General features: G+C 40.4%; 2 protein-coding genes and 1 long non-coding RNA gene across 4 annotated transcripts in view; 2 read left to right on the plus strand and 1 right to left on the minus strand.

Moving 5' to 3' along the window:
* Window positions 1-5,807: 5,807 nt before the first annotated feature.
* LOC117947153 lies at window positions 5,808-23,480 on the minus strand. The gene is made up of 3 exons (XR_004657177.1): window positions 23,397-23,480; window positions 9,956-9,960; window positions 5,808-5,818 (listed from the first exon to the last, which is right to left on the minus strand). It is a non-coding gene; the product is annotated as an uncharacterized LOC117947153 (long non-coding RNA).
* On the plus strand, window positions 8,781-15,306 carry sall4 (spalt-like transcription factor 4). Its single transcript, XM_034875761.1, has 4 exons — window positions 8,781-8,946; window positions 11,254-13,707; window positions 13,803-14,104; window positions 14,205-15,306. Exons 1-4 carry the CDS (start codon window positions 8,880-8,882, stop codon window positions 14,646-14,648), a joined length of 3,267 nt encoding a protein of 1,088 aa, XP_034731652.1. The 5' UTR covers window positions 8,781-8,879; the 3' UTR covers window positions 14,649-15,306.
* LOC117947150 (probable phospholipid-transporting ATPase IIA) overlaps window positions 18,040-24,000 on the plus strand; it is a 54,067-nt gene continuing 48,106 nt past the window's right edge. For both annotated transcript variants that reach the window (XM_034875763.1, XM_034875762.1), the window contains exons 1-2: window positions 18,040-18,233; window positions 20,465-20,609. In XM_034875763.1, coding sequence (XP_034731654.1) covers window positions 18,166-18,233; window positions 20,465-20,609 — 213 coding nt within the window. In that variant the 5' untranslated portion in view covers window positions 18,040-18,165. The remainder of the gene's footprint in view (window positions 18,234-20,464; window positions 20,610-24,000) is intronic.

A 24,000-nucleotide genomic window follows, 5' to 3' on the forward strand; every position in this document is an offset into this window, starting at 1 on the left:
CTAGACATACATATACAGTATATATGTCTCAGCTCTGCAGGCTCATTATTGAACAGACTCATCATACGTTTCTTCTTCTTGGCTGTGAGGCTGATTGGAAGAGAAAGTGAGAAGTGGACCCAGTGGGGTTCCTTTCATACAGCGAGTCATTGTTGGCCCCCAACACTCTATTGTTTATTGATGGAGGAGCTTGTCATAGTCATGCAGTAACAAAAGCCTGCCTATTTGTGTGTTTACCTCTGCACAGGAACCGCTGGGCAATTCTCCATTAAATTACAGCCATGTGTGGGCCACTGATCGCTCCCCTCACCCGCCCACCCCTGCACCCGACACACACACACACGCACACACACATGAAACACAAAGACATACACCCACACAGAGTCCATACTCAGGATTGAGCCGGATATTACACTGTTACCATCACTATAAACCAATTTTTTCATTTTTTTTATCACATCAACACCTTGAAGGAAATACTAGAAAGAAAGGCAAATAAACCGTGGTTACAAAAATGTTGACAATATTATTATCAAAAACTAAATATTTAACGTAAGCATCTCTGACCCGAACAGACGTTGTTGGACACAAATCAGCAGCCATCTTGTTATCTCTTTTATACTTCCTGTTTCACCCTGGTGTTACCACTATTTCTGGTTTCTGGTAAATGGCACGGTTCAATTGACGTTTTGTCGTATTTGTTGCAGTCACATTGTGTATTCAAAGATACCCTACAGATATGTTTTATGGCATATAAAAACACTCTTTTTTGAATAATAATCAGATGCCCTTTTCTAGCAAAATAAGCATTTATAAGAAGGTTTTTAGCATTGATGCTAGCAACAATGTCACGGCGGTTGCTTCTGATTCAGTCTCTCTTTCAAACTAATTTGGAACAATGTTCAAGGCCTGCTAAGGCAGAAAAGTACACGTTTGTGTCTGTGATGACAACAAGTCACAGAAGTTACCGACAGAGGCGACACGCATCATATCATCGCGCCGGAAAAGGGGCAGAAATTAGCATGTCCACCCGGGTGTCATGTTTCCATCACTGCCAATCGGAGCTGGGGCCAAGAAATACTACTACTGAAGAGTCCTTTGTCCTGGGAATGAAGCCAGATGTTAGTGGGTGTAAGTGGGTTTTTTTAACCAATGGAAAAGGGCTATGATTTTGTTTTTCTACACGTACACATACACACACAGACACAAACACAGAAAATGTGCAACCCATGTATATGCAACCCAGTTGTGATGTCACAAAATCACACATGTTAAACTCAAAGTGCTCACCTTTAATCGAGAAATGCGAAAAACTGCATTTGACTGCCAAACTCTCCACTTCCACCCTTCTGCACAGCAAAACTCCAACATCCAATTGAAGAAACAATCAACACATTTTTGAGTGGAGGGGAACTTTAAAAACTCAATTTACCACAGAAATTCCACTATAGCACTACTACTACTGCTACTACAACTACTACTACAATTATTACTTCATGTCCATTTAACCAGCAGACACATGTGGCATGCAAAAGAGTTGCGTTCAGTGGCGGAAAACAACAATATTGGTAGACAAACATTCAATACCTTTCACCTCAGTGCCCTCAGTCTGTATTCTAGGCTGAGGTTACCCAACAAAAGAGCTAAATACATGTGTGCATGAAAAGGAGGACATTTGAAAGGGTGTTTGCTGATCAATAATGAAAACACTCTGACGCTATAGTGATTGCTGTGAGCCTCTATACTTGTATTTGCTAGATAATGCCATGTTGACGTAATTGCACAGTGAAAATACAGGGTGGCAGAGAAAATGACTGCATAGTCTTAACAGTGCTATCATAGAAAAAGGTGCATTGATCGGCTACAAGCAAAGGGTGTGTTGCGATACGACTAACATGAATGGAAAACAACACAGGACCTAGGTAACAACAAAAGGTCACCGGGACTGTTCTCATTTTATGCTTGCCTATCCGCGGCATTACTTACCCTTTGCATGGGAATCAACTGTCGCATGAAGAAAACAACTTTTCCCTTTGTCCTTTGTTTGAGTTTAATGACGTTATTTATGACTACAAGGGAGGAAATGTTTTATGGGGCACCTGAAGAAAACCAACAGAGGATAAAATAATAAAACAGGATATAGGAAATAAACAGAAATCCTGGTGTCAGTGAGCAAGAAACTGGTCAACCATTAAAAGACTATTTGTGGTGTCCCCCACTGTTGAAGAGAGCATATCTGAAATGGTGAGAAATAAAGCGCCTGGCTGTGTTTCCAGGTCCTTTTGAAAAATGCAGTGTTTTCATTGTGTTTCTCCACAAGGCAGTTCATTATTAGCAATCTAGCGCTTGTCAAGTGTGTGATTCAATGCAAGGGGCACAGGATTATAAGGAAATGTCATCATGCATGTTGAAAGGTTATGACAAGTTGAGAAGTGTTTCCTGGTTATTTCCCAACAAAAACCACTTGAATCCAAGTATTTGTGTTCCGTGTTGGGGAGGTTACTTCTTTTTCTCTTTTTTTAAATGAAACAGGTTGCAGATTACTAGTTAACCTGTTGAAATGTAATGCGTAATGTAACTATTTTGAACACTTAAATGTAAAATCACGCCTCACAACAGTACTGAACACTTGTTACTGTCACATTTTGATTAAAAGAGATTCAACATAACTTGAATGAGCACTACCACCAAAACACATCACAAGACGTGAGTTGATTGGCGGAGCAAATTCAGAAAACCAATCAAAAACCCACGCTGAAAATGTATGAGCGCTTACTGCCAAATAAATGGAGCCTGTCAGGACGTAGACAGCTCCTTTTTTATTGAACATTGACACATTTACAGTTCATGACAGTTTCAAATGAAGGTACAACAATCCATCATGTAATACAAATCAGGGATGCACTCACATAGGCATACAGTTACATGATAAAGAAGATCTCTTCTCCCCAAACCATACAGCCCACCTGTTATTGTACAACAACAGTCAGACCCCAAGTAAGTTGTGAAAGGATATGAGACGGTTCCTCTCTCAGATAGAAGCTAAGGGCTTTGAGGGGCAAAAACTCCAGTGGACTGCATATCCATCGGTTAACGCTAAGGGGTTCCTCCGACACCCACTTCAATAAAATAGATCCTTGATGGTGTTGCCCTCAAGTTTGTCCCAAAAAACAACAATCCCCTGACCCGTGTTGTTCAGAAACATTGCCAAAAGAAAGCGTTCCCGCATGGCCAAAAGATGCAAAGCAACAGAATGGAGCTTATGTTCTGCACATGAGCTTTTGACCGAAAATATACTGTATATATTCAGATGACCCATGTTTTTTTCAGTAACTGTAAAGGATTACACATACATTTAATTTGTAATTTCATTCTATAACGCTGTTACATGTAACTATAACTCCCACAGACGGTTTGTTGTTTTCCCTCCAGAAAAAAACTCAACTATAGATACCCAGCTTTAATTGTCTTTGGTTAGGTTTCTCCACCCAAAACAACTCAACACAATTCTCAAAAACACATCTATTACTTCTCTCTCATTGAATCTAGAGTGTGCAAATATGCAAATATGTTACGTTTCACAAGCTGAACTGCTGGCCACACTGGACCATGATTGGCTTAAGAGATATTAATGACATCACGGTAGGGGGGTGTAGGCTAAGTCCTTTGCAGCGGCCGGGGTTCAAAACCGACCTGCTGCCCTTTTCTGAGTGTAATCCCCCATCTCTCTTCCACCTCTCCTGTCTACACTGTCATTGTAAAAAAATAGGATAAAAAATAAAACAGTGATGATAGTCATTAAGTTAGTCATGCTCGTACATACATGTCCAATTTACAGCAGGGGTATTCCTTCTTCAGACGAATGTGAAAACAGCCTTGCTACGAAAGCTATGAATACATTATTCTGTGCAGACGGTGAAACATCAAAATGAAGTAACAATACGCAGAACATTACTGAGTGGATGACGACCAAGTAAGTGGAAGTGGAATTAAAAAAAAAGGTTGGCTACATCAAACAACAAAGGCACACCTTTTAAAAAAAATAGAGATACAATGAGGATGTGTGGACCGATACTCTGCCTATCGCTACTGTGAGTGATTGTGAGAGACAGTTCAAATCAGTATAGCCAGTTGGGTTTGGTTCATCAGACAGGTCCTTACTCTCTTTTCCTAAAAATTGGGCTGGTTTTGGCAACAGTACTGATTGTCACACTGATGTGAAATCCTTCCCAAGTTGGCTTGTGCCTTTCATCTTTTACTGAGTCCTAAAAAAACACATGTTCAATCCACAATTCCTGAGCAAGTGTTGAGGGTGTAATTGTTTGTCCACTGCAAGGCCATCGTAAAACTCGGCACATGACACGTGAGAAACTTAACGTCTCTCCATCTCGCAGCGGGCTCTTGCGTAAACTCCAAAGGGAAGGACTGAAAGGTCAGGATACATAAAATACTGAATAACCATCAGATACAGATACATATATATATATAAAGTATATATGTGCACAATCTGGACTGTGGTCATAACATCTACAGCTTACATCTTATAACTTATTCCCTGTAACATATTGTTCTTATTCTTATTCAATCAGTCAGTTTATAGGTTATTATGTTTATATTTCATTAGTTATGGTTAATGTTTAATCATGATTTACTGCACTGTTCTGTTCAATCCTTGCACTGTTCACTTTTGCACTTTTGCACTATCACCATTGCACACAGTCTACCATAGTATCTTACCTTGTCATGTATACATCTCTTCTCTCTAAACAATGGATTGAAAAATGAAAAAAATGGAAATGCATAGCACAAAATGATCACCAGAGACTCCAGCAGCTGGTAAACAAGTATCACTTCAACAAAAGGCAGAGAAAAGGCCAGTAATTCATGGTGTATTGCTTGTTACAAAATCAGACATTGATTTCTATTCTTTCACATAATCACTGTCTCCATTGATTGTGTGTCAAGGTGATAATAGATTTTTATCTCTCATTATTGTTATTTTGATATTTACAGTTTCATTCTTTTTATTTGGTATGCCATTTAGCTAATATATCCCTCTGGTTCCCACAAGTTTTTACAACTGCACACATTTTGGGCTGTTTGGATTGAGCGTGGAGGAAACAGCGTATTCAGGCATAGTTTCTTATTGGGGCAATAAAGCGTCTAGACAGAACTCCCCTCTTCTTCACCTTCACCCGGGCATTTGTTTATCTGAATATATTGGCCTGTCTTTGTCTCACACTTATGTTACGCATTAGGACGCCTTTTAGACTGAAACAGAATGGTGAAAGACTCAGAATCGGAATCAGGACCAGAAGGGAGTTTATTGCTACAGCCTTGGTGATAGGTGCACACATAAACAAACATAAACGTTAATAAGAAGTGAAACATGGCATGAGCAACCATGTACAAGATAGCTGTCATGTTTGTCGGCTCATTTAAATGAGTGGTGTAAACATGAACTAAGCTCACTAATGACGATCATCACTCTCAAATTGTGTATGAATTACATTTATGTGCATGTAGTCAATGTATTGAAATTATATCAAATGCTCATCACATGTTCATAAAACTGATGCCTTCATTATTAATCTTTGGTCCATCAATAATAGTCTTCTATTGTTTTGTTCATTGCTTTTATTTTTCCATTTTGTATGATTTCATTCTCATTTATATCAGAATTGCTCCCAAATGTGCATAAATATTCACTTTGAATCGTGGTTTATATATAAAAATGGAAGAAGATTCGAGGCACATGTGCAAAAAATATTTATTTGTGCCTTTTTTCTCAGAAATATGAACCTTTGTTTAACTTTTTCTTTTTAACTTTCAAAAAACTTTGACAGGTTTGAATTTTATTTTTTCAGAATTCAGACTTTTTTCTCAGAAAGCTGACTTTAATGCCAGAATTCTGCTTTTTTTCCCTCAGAACTCCAGACTTGGCAAAGTTATAAAAGTTATTTTTCACATTTTGCCCTAATCCCCTTCTGTATGTAAATGTGACTCTGTATTCCCTTTCATACACAACATCATTCTATTTATATCTTATTTATCTCGCCTTTAACATCTAATAATAATGTATAATAAATTTGTGTCCAAAATACATATTCCCAAGGTTCACTGATCTCAACTGACCCCTCGGAGTCCTACACATCTTGGTATGTCCTCGGTGTGTCACATTCCAAAAATAAAATTCCTGCTTGCATAAGGTAATCTGAGAATGAAGTACAAGCAAGGCAGGTTCTATATCCTGTCCACATACTTCATATCTTCATGCTCTCATCATCTAGAAGATTAGAGGTGTGGTCTGGATTCTTTTGTAAAGCCAAATCAACAGACATGCTGTGTTATCACTGAACATGTCAGGAGCTTTACCCTCACACATTTTAAGGGAAATCACTGTGAGATTGTAGTGGTATCAGAAGATGAAGTAATGTTAGGTTATTGATTAGCTGATCATGCATTTAGTTGTTCTATTATACTTGTTTAAACCCCTTTTTTATAGGGGTTGCAATAAATAGGAAGAAGGTTGTCACAGCACTAATAAAGGTTCCCCCCCCTTGTGTCAATACCCTTCAGTGATGTGTAGTGAACTTCCTGGAATGTTGTGGGTACACCAACAATGCCCAAAAGGGTGAATGTTAATATTAAGCAGAATCTTCCATGTTTCACAACACAACTCTTGTTTTTTTTACAGAGCAACACTTTTTTGATTTGATTAGCGGTGACAATTGACATTTGACACTTTGTCTGATGTTAAGAGTATAATTTTGAGCATTAGACCTCAGCACACTGAAATGTAGGAGACACAAGACAAACTATGGGACAAATTCAGCCTCATTACAGTACTAAATATTGCATTGCTATAAATAGGGGAAAAGAAATGCAAAAAACACCTGTGTAATGCTACAGTGCTTTTTATTGTTTAACTTAATATTCACAATTATTACGTGACCTCTGTCTATAATACTTAAAAACAGATTTTTGGGTGTAGCTGTACATTTAAAAGTGGGGAAACAACAATTTCCATTAACAATAACAACCACAATAAACCCCAAAAAGCATGTATGTTACCTTTTGTCATATTCATGTTGTGTTTGATACTATTTTTGTAACTTCTTCTGTAAACCTACATCATAAATACTCAGCTTAAAAAAAGACGTGCAAACAGAGTTGATGTGAGTGTATCGTCCATGACTGCACATTCCTGCTCTAACTTTTGACTGAATTTGGAAGAGTTTAGATGAATATTTTACCCATACTTATAACCAGTGATCCCCTATTTTGGGGAATATCCAAACAAACCTATGACTGACCCAAGGAATGTGAGAACATATAGTGATAACATATTTGGTGGCTTGAATAAGTTTACACACCCATGCTAAAGTTGATTAAAAAGAGGAATAAAAAACATCTTTTAGAAATTGATCTCAATGCCTTAATAATTTTTTTGCAGGAAAATCCAACCTTTTAAGGACGCTAATTTTCTTTGTGAATGGACAGTGTATTGTAAATAAATAAATGTTCTTCCTTAAAATAAAGGGGGCATACGTATACACCCCCTTAGGTTAAAATACATGGGGCATTAGTATACAACCCCCTATGTTAAAATACAGGGACCACAAGTATACACCCCCCTATGTTAAAATACAGGGGACATAAGTATACACCCCCCTATGTTAAAATACAGGGACATAAGTATACACCCCCTATGTTAAAATACAGGGACATAAGTATACACCCCCTATGTTAAAATACAGGGGCATAAGTATACACCCCCTATGTTAAAATACAGGGGCATAAGTATACACCCCCTATGTTAAAATACAGGGACATAAGTATACACCCCCCTATGTTAAAATACAATGGGCATAAGTATACACCCTCCTATGTTAAAATACAGGGGACATCAGTATACACCCTCCTATGTTAAATTCCCATAAATGCAGGCACATTTGTACTTTTAAAGGCCAGTTATTTCATGGATTAGGTCACTATGCATCCTGATAAAGTTCCTTTGGCCTTTCAAATTAATATAACCCCCCCATCATCACATACCCTTCACCATAAGTTGAGATAGGCATGGTGTTATGTTAGTTAGCCTAATAGCGGGTTTGATTTGCAATGAGAGATTAGTTTATGGAATATTTCCCATGCCTTTCTCTATGTATAGAAGAATGATGACACCATTAACTGACCTTTTCTTACACACAGATGTAACACATTTGCATACAGGAACATCATAAATATAACATGTGCAAACCTACTTGGTATATAAAACTGATTCTTTCTAATTTGAGTGATGCTGATAAAGAAAAATATGTTTGCTGCAAGTGCTGGCATGAGTATGCAGAAAAAAACTACAGAAGATCAAAACTGTATCTATGCAATTGATAGTGATCAAATGCGAAAATCAAACAAATAGGACAAAGTAGGCTACATGCAGTGACTATTTAATCGCATTCTGGCCCATAAATAAAATATTCCGGTGTTTAGAGTGGAAAGTGCCACAGGTTGTACACATACTGTTAGTGACAATATTTATCTTCTTTTTTTTCAGGAACAAGGGAGAGAGCGATGAGTTGGGTGTTATTAACCCAGCCTCCATCCCGCAGTCCGGCCACTAGCATGGCTCCTCCCGCCCCCGCCTGGCACTCCGCTCCGCTCATCAATAGAGACTACATTTGAATAATGTGTGAGCACTTGGACTGGAGCCAATCAGCTGTCAGGGGACCGTGATAAATCGCAATGCATTATTGATAATAATAATTACGTTGACATGCGCATTTCTACTTGAGGGGCTAATTTTCCAAGCCAAAGGAGTTGTTGAAGAAGCACAGGGAAATTGTTGGTTACTCTTTGCTCCTGATGCTTGCACCATGTCGAGGCGCAAGCAAGCCAAACCGCAGCACATCAACTCCGACGAGCCCGGTGCGTTACAAAATGGTAAGTTTACACACACGATATGAGTTAGTTAGTTACCCAAACGTCTAGCTCCGCCATGTCATGTTGCAAACTATCGACATTTTATTTCGAAGTTGGGGGCTACCTTTTCCATCGTTCCCCTCGCACTTTGACCTGCTGCTGTCCGTTTGAATTGACCAGGGGTAAAACTTCGCCCCGTGCATGGGAATCGACACATTCAGAAATGATTTTTTTAACACAATACAGGTGGTCCGCGAGGAGCGTTTTAAAATTCAACACTGTACTTCATTTTTTTTTAAATAATTTCTAACTTTTTATTTAGTTTCAATGTTTAACTAATTGACCAATTTCACCCTAGTCCGATTAAGCTAGCTACTTGTCCAGTAGTGGTTTCGTTGGCTAAATTGAAGTCGGCAAAACCGTTTAAACTTTTTATTTTTGGCTTCACTAAAGGTTGTGTTACTACTTTAAAAAAAAAAAAACATTTTAGATTAATTTAGGCGGTTGTGTGGCAATGAATGGCAGCATATGCTGGTCATGATGTCTTTTAGTGTATAATTTATCTTTTTTATATCATTCAGATATGTCCAACACGTCACTTAATTGGTGGCAAATAGTAGTGCGTAGGTAGTTTTTTGACTGAATTTAGATTGGTTTTGTTACACTCGCCCATTACTTATGTTGTGAATGTAGGCCTACTGTTTCTAATTTCTCTTTGCTAAAAATGTTGCTGTATATAATGTAATATACATACATATTTGGAAATGACTAATGTTGGTAGGATTTGTTTGGCAAGTATTCAGCAATATTGAGGTTTTAAACAAAGGCAGGCTACCTAACAACAACTGTATGAAATGTGACTCTGGAGTAAGCTGACCTAAAGGCAATAAATCCCCCAGTTTAATGCATGACTGTTTCCTTTCGTACATATGTGGAGAGGTGGGGGATGGAGCAGTGGCCTTTTTGTGGAGACTGGGTGGGGGTGCGTTTTGGTGTTGCCATATGCAAACTCCAGTAGCTGCTGGTAGACCTCACCTTTCTAATTAGAAAAGTTGGGTTAATACACGTAGTTGGGGATGTCGCTGTCCATTCTGATGTCTATATTTCTCTTTTGGACATCGTTGTTAAAATATTAAACGTGAACCATACTGGCCCATGTAGTGAATGTTAAGTCTGACCTCGTGTCACATACCCCCCACCAAAGGTGATCACATACAGGTCATGCGCCGTCAAGTGGTGAACTACAGCGTTGCCTCTTTGCTTTTATATCATAAGACAATTTTTGATCTGATTGGAAATAGTAGTTGATTAAATGTTCTTCAGTTACAAATCCTATCGGAGTTAATTGAATTATGATGAGTGGCTGTACTATAGGACATAAAATATGTGTGGATGTGAGTCTTGCATACTGTGTCCTCACAGATCAGAATGTAATGTAGTTTGCAACTTTTTTTGGGGGGGGGGGGGGGGGGACTCTTCAATGCCTCCTGGTGAGCAATTAACAAGTCCCAACAGTTTCCTTAGGCAAATGCAAACAGGTGGTCTACCCCCTTTCTCTGAGGCATTAGCATTTAACAATACACCCAGTTGTGAAATGGCCACTTGGTTAGCAGACAAATTAAAATGCTCACTTGGAGCATTCATCAGGCTTTCAAAGGCTGTGAAAATGCTTAAAGGTAATCTACATTAGATTATTCCTTTTTTTTAAGGCCATGTTTGCATAGTATACCTTATCTGTTTTTCCCTGGGCGGCAGTAATATCGTTTTTATAGATTCTTTTTTTTTTTTTCTTTTTTTTTCATATTGTGATGCCTAGATTCCAGTTAGATTTTTAGTAGTTGCTTGGTGGACTATTTCAGAAACACAGTAGTTCAATGCCCACGGCTCTTTGTCTTCTGGACATTGTTCCGGGGAATGTCAAAGGTAGATGATTGCCCTCTGCTGGCCTTGAAGGCACATTCAGAGTCCTTTAAAAGACAGTACAGTGACCTGCAAGGAATGGACAAAATGAAAAGAACATTTCACAAGATTATTCAATGAATGCACAACTATTCCCAAACAAAATACCAATTGGGGTCAAACCAACTCTTTGTCACAATGGCAACACAAATTTAACATAAGCTCCACAAAATAATTTTCAAGGCTGTTGTGCTGCATCTTAAAATATTGCAACTTGACTTATTGTGACACGTAATAGTATTTTGTACAGGACATTGTTAAAGAATTTGAATCTGCCTCCATATTTATGTTAATTTTTGATTACTTGTATTGGTCACTCTTAACTGTATGAACAGCTTTAATTAAAATCTTGTATCCTCTTGTTTTTAGGGATTCTTCAAGACAATCAAGCTGAGGAGACTGGAAATGATGTGAAGAGGCTCAGAATGGATGAGACCAGGGTCTGCAACAAATGTTGCGCCGAGTTCTTTGATGAAACCGAATTTCTGGAGCATGAGAAAAAGTGCACTAAAAGTCCGCACGTGGTCGTCATGAAAGATGGAGATGGCAATGAAGTGCCTGAAGAGTATTCCCAAGGCTCTCCTGACGACCTGAGTGACCAGGATGATAGCCAGTCCAGCAGTCATTCCATATCAAATGTCAATGCAGACCCCCTGGAAAGAACAGAGGAAGGGTCCAGCATGAATGCAGAAGACTCGGGACAGCAGGATCAGACGGAGATGCCTGCGAGCCCTGAGATGCCTTTCCATCCCTCACAGAAAATGCAAGATTCAAATGTCACTCTTGAAACCATTGCAGACACTAAAGTGGCTGTCTCCCAAAATTATTCAAACAATAAGTCCCTGACCTCATCGCAGGATGCGATACAGACTATCCCGATGATCTTGGAACAGTTGGTGTGGCTCCAGCAACAGCAGCTCCAGCAAATCCAGCTCACAGAACAGATACGAATCCAAGTAGCCATGATGACGCCACAAGGTCTCCAGTCATCAGTAGGGGCAGCAATGGATCCTCTGAAAGCCCTCGGTGCACATCTCTCCCAACAGCTGTCCGCCGCAGCAGCTCTGATAGGAAAAAGGACCGGCAGTCAGAGCCTTTCTATGGAGACGATGAAGCAAGGTAAACTACCTCTGCCCACAAGCATCCCTAGCTCTCTACCTGGAGGACTGGGATCTATGGCTTCTAAAACAGACATTTTGAAGGGTGTTCCAGATCTGGCTAGCCGTTTACCAGCACAACTGCCACAATCATCAGGTGTCATGGGTTTCACCAGCACCTTCAATGGTGTCCAAGGAGGGATTGAATCCTCCAAAAAAGTCAAGGCGAAGATTCCAAACCCCCAACCAGAAATAAAGAACGGTGAATCGTTATACAAGCACAAGTGCAAGTACTGCGGAAAGAGCTTTGGCAATGACAGTGCTCTCCAGATTCACTTGCGTTCTCACACCGGGGAGAGGCCCTTCAAGTGTAACATTTGCGGAAACCGCTTCACAACCAAAGGAAACCTCAAAGTGCATTTCCAGAGGCACAGGGACAAGTATCCTAACATCAGCATGAACCCACATCCTGTGCCAGAGCACCTTGATAACATCCCCACCAGCAGTGGTATTCCCTTTGGCATGTCTGTGCCAATGGACGAGTCAAATATGACCGATGTTGCGCCTATGCCAGGCCATCCTGCTGTTGGCTTCCACTCGTCACCCGCACCAGGATTCAAGACATTTGACAGCTTTGCAGGGGACCAATTTTCCCACAGACCCTCGCCGTCAACAAATGATGGCTCGCCATCTGTTTCCTCAGTGTTTGGCCAGGAGACTGGAGCAGATCAGAATGATACTAAAGAACTGCTTGGAGTTCTGCATCATATGAATGGTACTTCCCTCATAGGAGAACAAAGCTCTGGAACAGCAAAACTTCAGCAGATGGTTGATGGCCTGGAAAAGAGGACCAGTGACCCAAACGAGTGTGTTATCTGCCATAGGGTGCTCAGTTGCCAGAGCTCACTCAAAATGCATTACCGCACACACACCGGCGAGAGGCCCTACAAGTGCAAAATCTGTGGACGTGCTTTCTCCACCAAGGGTAACCTCAAGGCCCATTATGGAGTGCACAGGGCTAACACTCCTCTCAAAATGCAGCACTCGTGTCCCATCTGCCAGAAGAAGTTCACCAACGCTGTGGTTCTGCAGCAGCACATTCGTATGCACATGGGTGGGCAGATCCCCAACACCCCGATGCCAGAAAACCAGTTTGAAGCAGCAGAAGCAATGGAGTCCTCTCTATCAGAAGAGAAGTCTATGGACATCAATGGTTTTGAAGCGAGCATGGAGGATCATGAGCCAGAGCTAAACTCCCAGAAGCCAAACGATACCTCAGATTCCCTTCTGCCTGGCTCTGAGGAACAACCACAGATGCACACTGCCCCCGCCGTGTTTTCCAGTCTTGACGTCTTGAAGAATCTCACCTCTGCTCTTGCACTGAAACGACAGAGTAGCACCGCTTCGGAAAGTGAGGGAACGTCCAAAGAATCGGCTCCCAGAGAACAGGAATATCACAATGGCCGCAGTCCTGCAGTTTCGGACTCAGCCTTGTCATTTCATTCATCTTCGCCACTAAACAACAACAGTAGCCTCAACAATAACAACATGAGTAGTAGCAAGTCTCCAGAGTCTGCTGTGAATGAATTTGCCCACAGCGTACCTCAACCAGAGAGTGATGGCGCCGCTCAAGGTGGCACTGAGTCAAGTGGAGCCCTTGACCTCACAGCTTCCAGCAGTTTCATCCCCAAAGTGATCAAAGAAGAGCCTGGCGTGCCAGAATATGGTGAGTTTATCGGAAAAGTATTAATCAGGAATGTATTTTAGAGGCTGATATGTTGAATGCTTAAATTTAATTTTCTGCTTCCTTTTTCCAAACAGTTCCTGGTAACCTGTCTTTCATGAGGATACCGTCAAGTCTGGCAAGCCTGGAGATTAAGCTTTCTCAAGAGAATCCTTTGAGCGCTCATGGTTTGTTCAGTTCCCATATGCCTCAGGGTACAGCCATGACCTCCATCTCCAGTGCACCACGACGTTCAACCAAACAGCACGTGTGTTATACATGTGGCAAGAACTTCTCATCTGCCAGTGCCTTGCAGATCCATGAGCGCACTCACACTGGGGAGAAGCCATTTGGCTGCAACATCTGCGGCAGGGCTTTCACCACCAAAGGAAATCTAAAGGTACAACATTGTTGCTGAGTTGGCCATTTTAATTGTCTCCTTGGGAATGATGTAATATCAAGCGTCGTGATGGGATTGTAATTAACTGTCTTGTCTTTAGGTGCATATCGGCACGCACATGTGGAACAACACGTCCCGGCGTGGCCAGCGTCTATCTCTGGATAATCCCATGGCTATGATGGCAATGGGCTCCGAGGCAAAGATGTTGCCAGAATATATGCAGGCCCCCAAAGAACTGGGTGTTCCCTCGATGAACTTTGACCAGTCTGTATGGAACCAGTATGCTGCTGCCTTCAGTGGGGGCCTGACCATGAAGACCAATGAAATTTCTGTTATCCAGGGTGGTGGCATCCCACTCCCTGGGAGCCCTGCCGGTGGGCCTCTGATTGGATCCACCGGAGGCCTCGTGAAGATGGATGGATCCCACTCTGGCTTGCCTGCCACCATGGCCGAAATGGAAAAGAACAGCGCCGGCAGCGTACCAAAATCACAGTTCCCACATTTCATGGAAGAGGGTAAAATTGCAGTTAATTCTGCTTTTTAGCCTTCAGTCAATTTACCACCTGAACTCCAGTTTTTGAATGTGTCATTTTGAACGAGGTACAATCAATATTCAGAAAAAACAACCTTGTTGAATCTACTTAGATTGGTTGACATTTCCAGTTACTTCATTGCCGCTCTCTCCCCTCCAGATCTGAACAATTCTCAAGTGTTAATTTTAGTTTAACTTGACATAACTACTGTAGTTTTATTTCATTTAAATATATATGCGGGTATTTTTTTCCTGCAACTTGTTTTGCTGTCTATCCAGAAGTTTGAATGTATAACTTACTTGAAAACCGCTTTAACTCAAGACTGTCTCCTTGATACCTTTTTTTGAAGGATTGTGACTTTACTAGGAAGTTTCAGGGCATGACTTTTTAAGGACATCATGTCCATGTCTCAGTGTTCAAAAATGATGGTGTAGTTAACTGCATGTATCTAGAATGATTACTTTCCCTCTCTTGTGTGCCATGGATTTTATGACATTGTACATTTTGGTAGTGGTAAATGTCATTAGCATATATCATTTTGAAGGGGTGTTTGATCAGACAGGCAGATTATTCCATTACATCATAGTACAACAGTCCAGTCGTTGGTGACGGATAATGTAGTTTACAAAACAGACTTTTATCACGGTTGCATTGGTACTAAGACCACTTGCCAAGTGCTTGACCTGACTCGTACAGTGTTGCTGTTGTCTTTCACTGCACCATAATGTTATGAAGGCTCTGTTAGACTGACAAATGTGTGTTGTAGCATTGTATTTCATATTTTCAGCAGTTTGAAAAAATCAATTTTCCTCAACATATTCCTCTTGTCAATCTGCATTGTCAAATTTAGTTGGCTGAGCTCTGAAAGCTATGATATGCTTAATGTTCTCATGCCTGCACTTTATTTCGGGTTTTAGTTACATTTACTTTTATTATAGCAATATTTCACTGCTTTTATTGTGATGGCTGAACGGTGAAAGGGCAAATCCACAATTTTGTAACTTTTCGTTCCTGTCAGATTTTGTGTGAAGCAACCATTTAGAGTAATTGTCAGACTTTTCTTGGTTATCTTATCAACTTGTAGCAAGAGTAATTTATTTATAATTCACCAAATGCTTGAGGTTAGGGGGTAAGTTCTACCTCGTTTAGATTATAGTTGTCCTTCACTCCCCCTACTCTCAACGCAATGTTCTGTACATTTTCCGATACGCTCTTTGAGTATACGATAAAATATTTTCTCAACCTGCTGAGTTGAACAGTAATGACTGTATCACTGGACACTTTACGCAACTCAGACTGGTCCGAGTACTTTGTAGGCCCCTGCTGAACATTCCTTGTTGATATGCATTTGCCAAGTTGTGCCTTTATTTAGCAAACCATGTAAAACTGCTTTCAAGTTCACTACAATTCAGTGATGTTGAGCCAATTTGGCCTGTTTACAATGTAAATGTTTTGTTTTTCCAATGTTTCCTACACCTAAATATTTTCTGATTTTGAAAAATAAAATCAGGGTGACTTTTTCAGTATTTCTTTTCTGTCATAGCTTCACAACCAAAGACACTGTTGCCAAACATACTTGAGCATGAAATGTCTCTGACTGCATACAGTAGGATGGGAACTTATGTGATGGTGTAAAACTAGCTACTGAAATGTAGCCCCGATGCTAATTTCTATGCCAGCACAGGCAAGCTTAAATGCCCATAAAATCCCTACTTTACATCTGTTCACCTTCATATGACTTTAGTATTTATTTTTTTCTATTGTCACGACCGACCAGTGGCCATTAATCCCTTGCCATTTTGCATCCTCAACGAACAATTATTTGCATCTACAACTGCAGCCCGCTCTCCAATCCTGTATCCACAATCCATATTTAGATCAACTGTACCGTGACCTTACAATACAAAACTGCTTAAATTTCATTACAGTGCAGCTACTGCAGTAGTGGGTGCAAGTGACTAAGCACAAATCCCTATACTACAATAAATACAATACTCATAATGTTCAAATAAAATGTTTGTTGTGTCGGACCATTTGGTTGGATTTAAGTCTGGCAGAGACAAAACAAGCATGTCCAAACCCATCACAACATAAAATACAAAAGACATGGAAATGCAAAGGCAGAAGCATGGTGCAGAATAGAAACCCTAAAAGGAGCGTTGGAAGCCCCAGATTATGATAACAACAAATATTGCAGTGCCTCTTCTACATTACAGACTGAATTTAAAGTTTGTGGAATGTATGATACAAATATTGTTTTTCTACAATAGTGTGCCTTTTCCATTTCTGGTCTTTCTATTGTAAAAAGTGTTTGCAGCTGTTTTTATAAGCTAATGGAATCTGTTCCAAATGTTTGCCTCCACAAGGATTTAAATCTAAAAGAGACATATCTGCAAATTCTGATTAGTAGAATTATTCGGTGCATATGCTGGTTTTTGCTCAAAAGAATTGGGCTACTATTATATAATACTACAAATAACCGTCCCAGAGTGAAAGTACTTAAGTCTTGCTAGCAAAACCTACTAAAAGTAACAGAAATAAAAGTATTTGTTATTCAGAGTATTGCATGTATTTTACTTAATGTAGCTTGTCGAAGTGGCGGTACATTTATATGTGTGTGTGTATATATATATATATATATATATATAAGTGTAAGATCCTCCCCACCCATGGTCCACTCCCCTGAACTATCTTTACTTATTTTGCCTGATTCTACCTTTTCTCAGTCAGGAGTGTTTTAACATGCACAGACCAGGCTTGACTGACATCATCTCTCACCTGTATTTAATCTATAATAATGCTTCAAATTCTATACATTGATTATACCTCTTTGCAATGTTAATTAAATACTAAGGTAAAGTAAAACTAGGCCTACAATTTTTTTAACTTATTTCGCACCCCTGCTCATTACTTTCCCAAAAGCAGCCCCATGTAGGTCCAGAAGTAGATGGACGGGTATTTTAATATAGGCAGCACATCCCATCACATCACATCAATATTTTGCACACACTGCACTAAACTGCACAGCATTCTAATTCTAAAACACTTTATAATAGTATTTCATAGTATTTTAAAATAGCCTATATTTTAATTTTCTATTCTATCTTAACGTTCTTAACCTCTTACTATGTGTATTGTATGCACCAAACACCAGGCAGCTTCTTGTCACTTGTAAGTGAAAACCTAGTTGGTAATAAACCTTAGTCAGATTCTAATGGATGTTAATTTCCTTTAATGACACAAAGAGAAATGATAATAAATGCAGGCTAACACCCGGCTAAAAATGATCACCAAAGCAGTGACAACATACATCTAAAATCTAAATATGTTATGAAATGGGTCCGTGGCTCATGCTGAGATAGGTGTGCTTGGTGTGATACTGCAGGTCCCAGCCACAGGTCCCAGCAGCAGCGCTAACCTGCTGACTGTGGAGCCGTCCTGTGTGACTGACAGCTGGGAAGCCTCCGCCCAGAACCACGCTACAGCCAGGCTGCCTCCAGCCTCCACCCGCTACCAGGAGCTGCAGGAATGACCGATAATATCCCCCTACAACCCGTGAGACGGCCGAAAAGACACGACGGTAAACACAGAAATGGGTAAGGGAGTTATTCAGCACAGAAATACGAATACCAAGCCATTTGTTGTCGCGTTTCGCTCGTCAGCTTCTGCTAATGTCAGTGTAGCCATTGCACTATGTACAGGAGCGCGTCGACATTGTATCAATAACTAGCTTAGCGGTGGCGTGTTTTAGGGACAAAAAAAGCAGTTAGACAAAGAAACAACGGTTGTCAGACAAATATATGATGTTAAAACAATGTGGCTTTTCATTGTAGCTTTAAAAAAGCTATCAAATAGCTCCAGAAAATAGCCTTGTTCCGGGGTGCAATTGGAGCAAGTGTATGAAACGCCCATGTCAATATTTGCTCGGTAGACTGGAGCTCTGTCTGTCAAGAGCAGACACAAACGTTATGTAGAAATTTAGGTTAGGCCTTGACTTAAAAAGATGCAGTGTGGTAATTTAATACGCTGGCTAAATCACAGCATATAAAGGGAAAGGCCTCATAAATGATGATGGGGAAACACACAACTGAAATGCAGCCAATAGTCTGATCCGGCTGTCATGGTGATGTCACCTCCTGTAAAAGTCACAAAGACGAAATATCTGAACATGAGCGTCGTAATGCAGTATTTTGGCCTGTAGCTATCCGCTTTATGTATTACAGTATGTTCTGCAGTTTGCAGTATTATTTGTTTTCACGCATGATTCACCCAATTCACCTGCCCCCCCTCTAATATGGTAGGTACACTCTCAGTTGCCAGTGTATTAGGTAGCTAGATATAATGCAGTCTACTACAAAAGTGCAATGCACTGCCATAAATCCTAACTTCATAAAGGGTATAATCAGTTTTGTATCAATGAGGCTATTCTAAACAATAGAAACACATCTTTGTGTAATGCACCACAAAAGCCATCCTGAAAAATGACTGCAATGTTGAGTTAAAAATGGCAAAGGTTCTTTCTCCTCAAATGTGAGGATTTGCTGATTTTGAACATGTTTTGAACAATTTTTTGATTTACAGTGGTATGTTGGGCGGATATTTCACACTCTGAACAACCAATCGAGGAACTATTTTGTAGTATAAGCAACAACAAAAATACAGGGCCTTTCTCAGAGAAGACATTTTGACTTGTCATAGGACAAGCAAAGGCATTACTAACAGTAACAATGACTTTATTCAATCTAACTCTTACATTGTGTGACTCAGCATGCCAAGAACCGGAAACGGAAGCAGCTGAATACCTTTCAGCCAGCATTCATTCTATTATGTACACCTGTGTCTTTTCCTGCCGCGACATGCCAAAATGTCTTCTGTGTAAAAAGCCGTATCTCTGAATTATATCATTAGTGGAAGCCCTAATCAACAGTAGGATGCCCTGGAGGTTATCTGGCTCTGTGAGAGACTTCTGAGGTCTAAAAAGAGGAACGTGATCATTCTACTTAACCACTTGGCAGTGACACAGCTCATTCTTGACATTGTTATTCTCCAGTATGAAGAATGCAATCTTTAAATACAGCAACAGGAATGTCTCTTCATAATTAACCCTGATGTAATCAAATGTGTAGTTTCTACCATGATACAAGCAATTCAGAAACCCCAGCTCTAGCATAATAGTGGGGGAGGAACCTTGTGTTTGGTTTCCCATCTGTTGCAGGGTTATCACACACAAAAAATGAACCGCAGTAGAAAGGCTGTCAGGCCTGGAAGACAGTTTTTAAACAGTGTGTTTAATTATTGAGTCGTCTACCATGAAACTTTTGGGTGCTTAATGTCCTTTCTTTATAAGAGTCTTTATAATTGCCACGCCTATATTTTGTCTATAGGTTGTGTTTTAACACTTATAAAGTAGCTCAATTATTAATCACCTGGGCTCTTGGTGCATTGATATGGAAAGCTTTGTTTGGGTGGAGTGAAGGGAGGGGCAACCCTTTTCCAGATGAAGTTAATATTTGTCTTGTAAGACATAATCTCTCCAAATTCCATGAGCACAGCCCTAAAGCTCAGCGTAGTCGGTTCTGTGGGTTTGTAGCAGCAATAAGCAACACATTAACTAAGAGGTGTGACAGGAAATTCATTAAAATGGAGCCGTTCGCTCGACAACTCCACACGATGCAACACAGAATTGTGAGTCAATCTACAGGGTCTGCATTTCGATGTAAATAGCTTAAATGAATCAACCAAATCCTAAATACTTTGTACATTTTTCAAGTAACTTGTCTGTTTGTCAGCATGTCGGCTATTAAAGTAAAGTGCCTGTTCCTCTCAGGTGCTGCCCGTGGTCGAGATGCTGTGGCATGGGGGACTTCCGTCCCCGCACCGTGTGGCTCGGCCACCCAGAAAAGAGGGAGCAGAGGTACCCAAGGAATGTCATTAACAACCAGAAGTACAACTTCTTCACCTTCCTGCCTGCGGTTAGTGTCAGTCAAAGGTCACCCCTCCACCCTCCCTCCCTCCCTCTCACCCTCAAAACCCAATCTCAGCCTGGATCTGATTCAATGCTACTTGCTGGACTCATTTTCCCATGAAGACAATCATACTCCTAAGTATCATCATTCTCACCTGCCATTTTGTACTATCCACTTTACTAGCCACAGTGGGTGGTCATTGTAGTTTTTAACTCATGTTAAATTGCTGTGGATCAGAAGATCACTTTAAGGCTGATCTGATGGTTATTTTTCAGATTACTTGATTAATAATTTAGTGAATACATTGTCTGAAAATAATGAAAGATGCCCATTAGAACTTCCCAGAGTCCAAGCTGGTGTCTATAAATTGTCTGAACCAATTTAGAAAACCACGATATTCAGTTTACAACCATATCAAACAGAGTAGCAGAATATATTCACATTGGAGAGGCTGGTACCTCAGTTGTTGGCCATCTTGGCTTGAAAAGTGACTTAAACAATGAATCAGTTATCAAAATATTTGACAAACTGGTTCAGCTCTAGATCAGATTATGTGCCTGAAATATGGAAAATGAGTTGTGTTTTTAGGCTTGTTTTAGTTTAATCGCGGAATACTGTAGTCTTGTTTGATGTCAACCAAATGGCGACAATATATTAGCCTTAGCCTCCGGGTGCTCAGGAACAGATGCTGATCACATTATTTCTGTATGACTTATGCCAGGAATGTACCAGTGTGACACGTTGGTGAGGCTTCACTGCACATGCCGAAAGTGTAAGGAGATCATTAGTCATTCATAAATAGTGGAATTTCCCATGTTAAGATGAAGATCTCAGATAGTTTCTAGACTAACAGCAGCATGGTCTCATTGGACCAAAACACATTCCCATTCTTAGAAGAATATGGCAGAGACAGATGTGACATTGGTTGGTGATTTGGCTGCAGTTAAGCTGTGTGTGTTTGACCCTTGCCTTTTCCCCGGGCTGATTTACATATGCATTTGTTTTTCAGACATTCAGTTGTCTTAAGATCTTTTTTTTTTTTTTGTATATGAAGTCAGACATTAAAAGTAGCTCAAATTTGTATGGAAAGCCAAAGACAAGAGCAGAGCCTTTTTGCATTGCAAATTGGGATGTTTTTTATTTACTTTGTGAAGACGTTCTTCTCACTAGAACATATAGTAGTCTTTATGTTTCTGTGTGTGGTTTCATGTTCTCTGCTCTCTACTTGGCAACAGTTTTGGAAATGATGTACAGTAGCAATGCAGCAACAAAGACACAAGTTTCCCCCTGGTAGTCATCTTGCATACTGATGGTAATGAAATTTGGCAACGTTTAAGCACGAGTGTTAATTGAAGTGAAAAAACTACTATACCATGTTTGCATGTTGTCTAACTTCTCGTAGGTTGTTTATAATGCCAACAACGATGATCAATGTGGACAAAATTGGATTTTATTAATATTTTGAGGATATGATGAGGTTTTTCAATTGTCAAGTTTTTAATATAATAACTTTTAACCAGAAAACATTCTCGTTTGATTTTTTTCCAGAAAATAATTCATAATTTTTAGGGCCGCAACTAAAGATTATTTTCATTATTGATTCATTTTGGAGATTAGTTTCTCATTAAATCAGTTGAATGTTTGGATGAAAAATAATGCATTGCAATTTCTTGAAGCCCAGGGTGTTCAAATTGTTTGATTTGTGCAATGAACAGGATAAAACCTTACTTTTCCTTCAAAGAAGTCTAAAATATATTATCAAAATATGTTAGCCGGGATACGGGTTTGGCCAACAGAGTTGTACTCTCTAAAAGGAAGGTTTTATTTTCAAGCAGGGCTGCAAGACTGCAATTTGCAATGGAGCGAGTCTGGCAGAGATGGCGTGTGTGTGTGTGTGTGTGTGTGTGTGTGTGTGTGTGTGTGTGTGTGTGTGTGTGTGTGTGTGTGTGTGTGTGTGTGTGTGTGTGTGTGTGTGTGTGTGTGTGTGTGTGTGTGTGTGTGTGTGTGTGTGTGTGTGTGTGTGTGTGTGTGTGTGTGTGTGTGTGTGTGTGTGTGTGTGTGTGTGTGTGTGTGTGTGTGTGGGGGGTGTCCGTGAGTGACGTCACGCTAAACCATGGAAAATTGAACCATTGACGCTTTCTCCATCAACGGCACCTGCTCTACCAGAGCCAGACCATTCACAGCAGCAAGAGGTAGACGAGTTACAGTTAGAGTAGTCTTGCTTTGCCAGATCATCCACACGCTGCAGCACAGAGGGTCTGGCTAGTCCACATAGCCTTCCGCGATAGCTGAAAAACATACTCTAGTTTATTGACATTTCTTTATACCAATAACAATCGTCATATGTGGCGCTAAGCTCCGCACGAGCCGCTGTAAAATAAATTTGCAGTAGTAATCTCAGATTGGACTGATAGGATATACCCTGCAGAGATCTGAGGAGCAACCATAACCATAGTTAACCATAGTCCTCAGAAATCCACCAGGGTTTAAAATTCAGACCCAAAGGAAGCAGAAAAACAATAAATACATGCATCCGGCGGAATTTTATGCGGCACCGGAGCAATAACCGGAAGAGGAACGTGAACAATATAAACTAGAGTCAGAGGAGGTTGTGGTGAAAAAGGCTAGAACACATGATTTCTGACAGGAATAGCTGAGGGAAATTATGTGGCTTAGATTTGGCTGAAAATGTAAAAAAATTGCGTTGCAGGTCAACTTAAGGTGTGTGCCCCTACATTTCTGCCTGTGCCCCTAACATTTCAGGTAAGGGCTGGAGTGCTCTTAGTAAAAAACGTTAAGGCGCTGACACACCAGCCCGATAATCGGCCGTCAGACTGTTTGGCGAGGTCGGTGACTCCAGTCTGTTTAGTGGAGGAGCGGTCGCCTTTATTTTGCAATTTGACATTGACGTTCAATTGGAAGACAGTCGGCGCTAGCCCAGAAAAGACCAGCAGGATGAGCCTGACAAACGCCTCTCAAAATCCAACAAAAATCTTTTAAACTGACCTTTGTCAATCTGAAAAGAAGACATTTACAGCAACTGCACGGCCTAATTCACGCATAAAACGTTTCAGAAACACGTTTCGGTGAACTATTTTTGTAAAAATAAGATTGTATTCCGAAGGAGCCGCCATGATGGTTGGTTTTAAAATTTCGGAGAAGCCATACCCACGTTCGTCCAATAAGCTGCCGGTTTTCCTTTTTTGGGGCAATAATACAGATTAGCGCCACCTGCTGTTATGGATACGTATTACATCTTGCACACGCGCAGCACGTACACTCAAGTTGGCGGCGCTTCGGTGTGTTCCGAGGCAGTCCTACTGGCTTTACTGCCGACAGTGGGGTTGGTGTGTCAGAGCATTAAGTCTAAAGCCCTGTAAAGGAAACATTGTCACAC

Source organism: Etheostoma cragini, chromosome 7, assembly GCF_013103735.1.
Source record: "Etheostoma cragini isolate CJK2018 chromosome 7, CSU_Ecrag_1.0, whole genome shotgun sequence".
In the NCBI taxonomy this organism is placed as follows: domain Eukaryota; kingdom Metazoa; phylum Chordata; class Actinopteri; order Perciformes; family Percidae; genus Etheostoma; species Etheostoma cragini.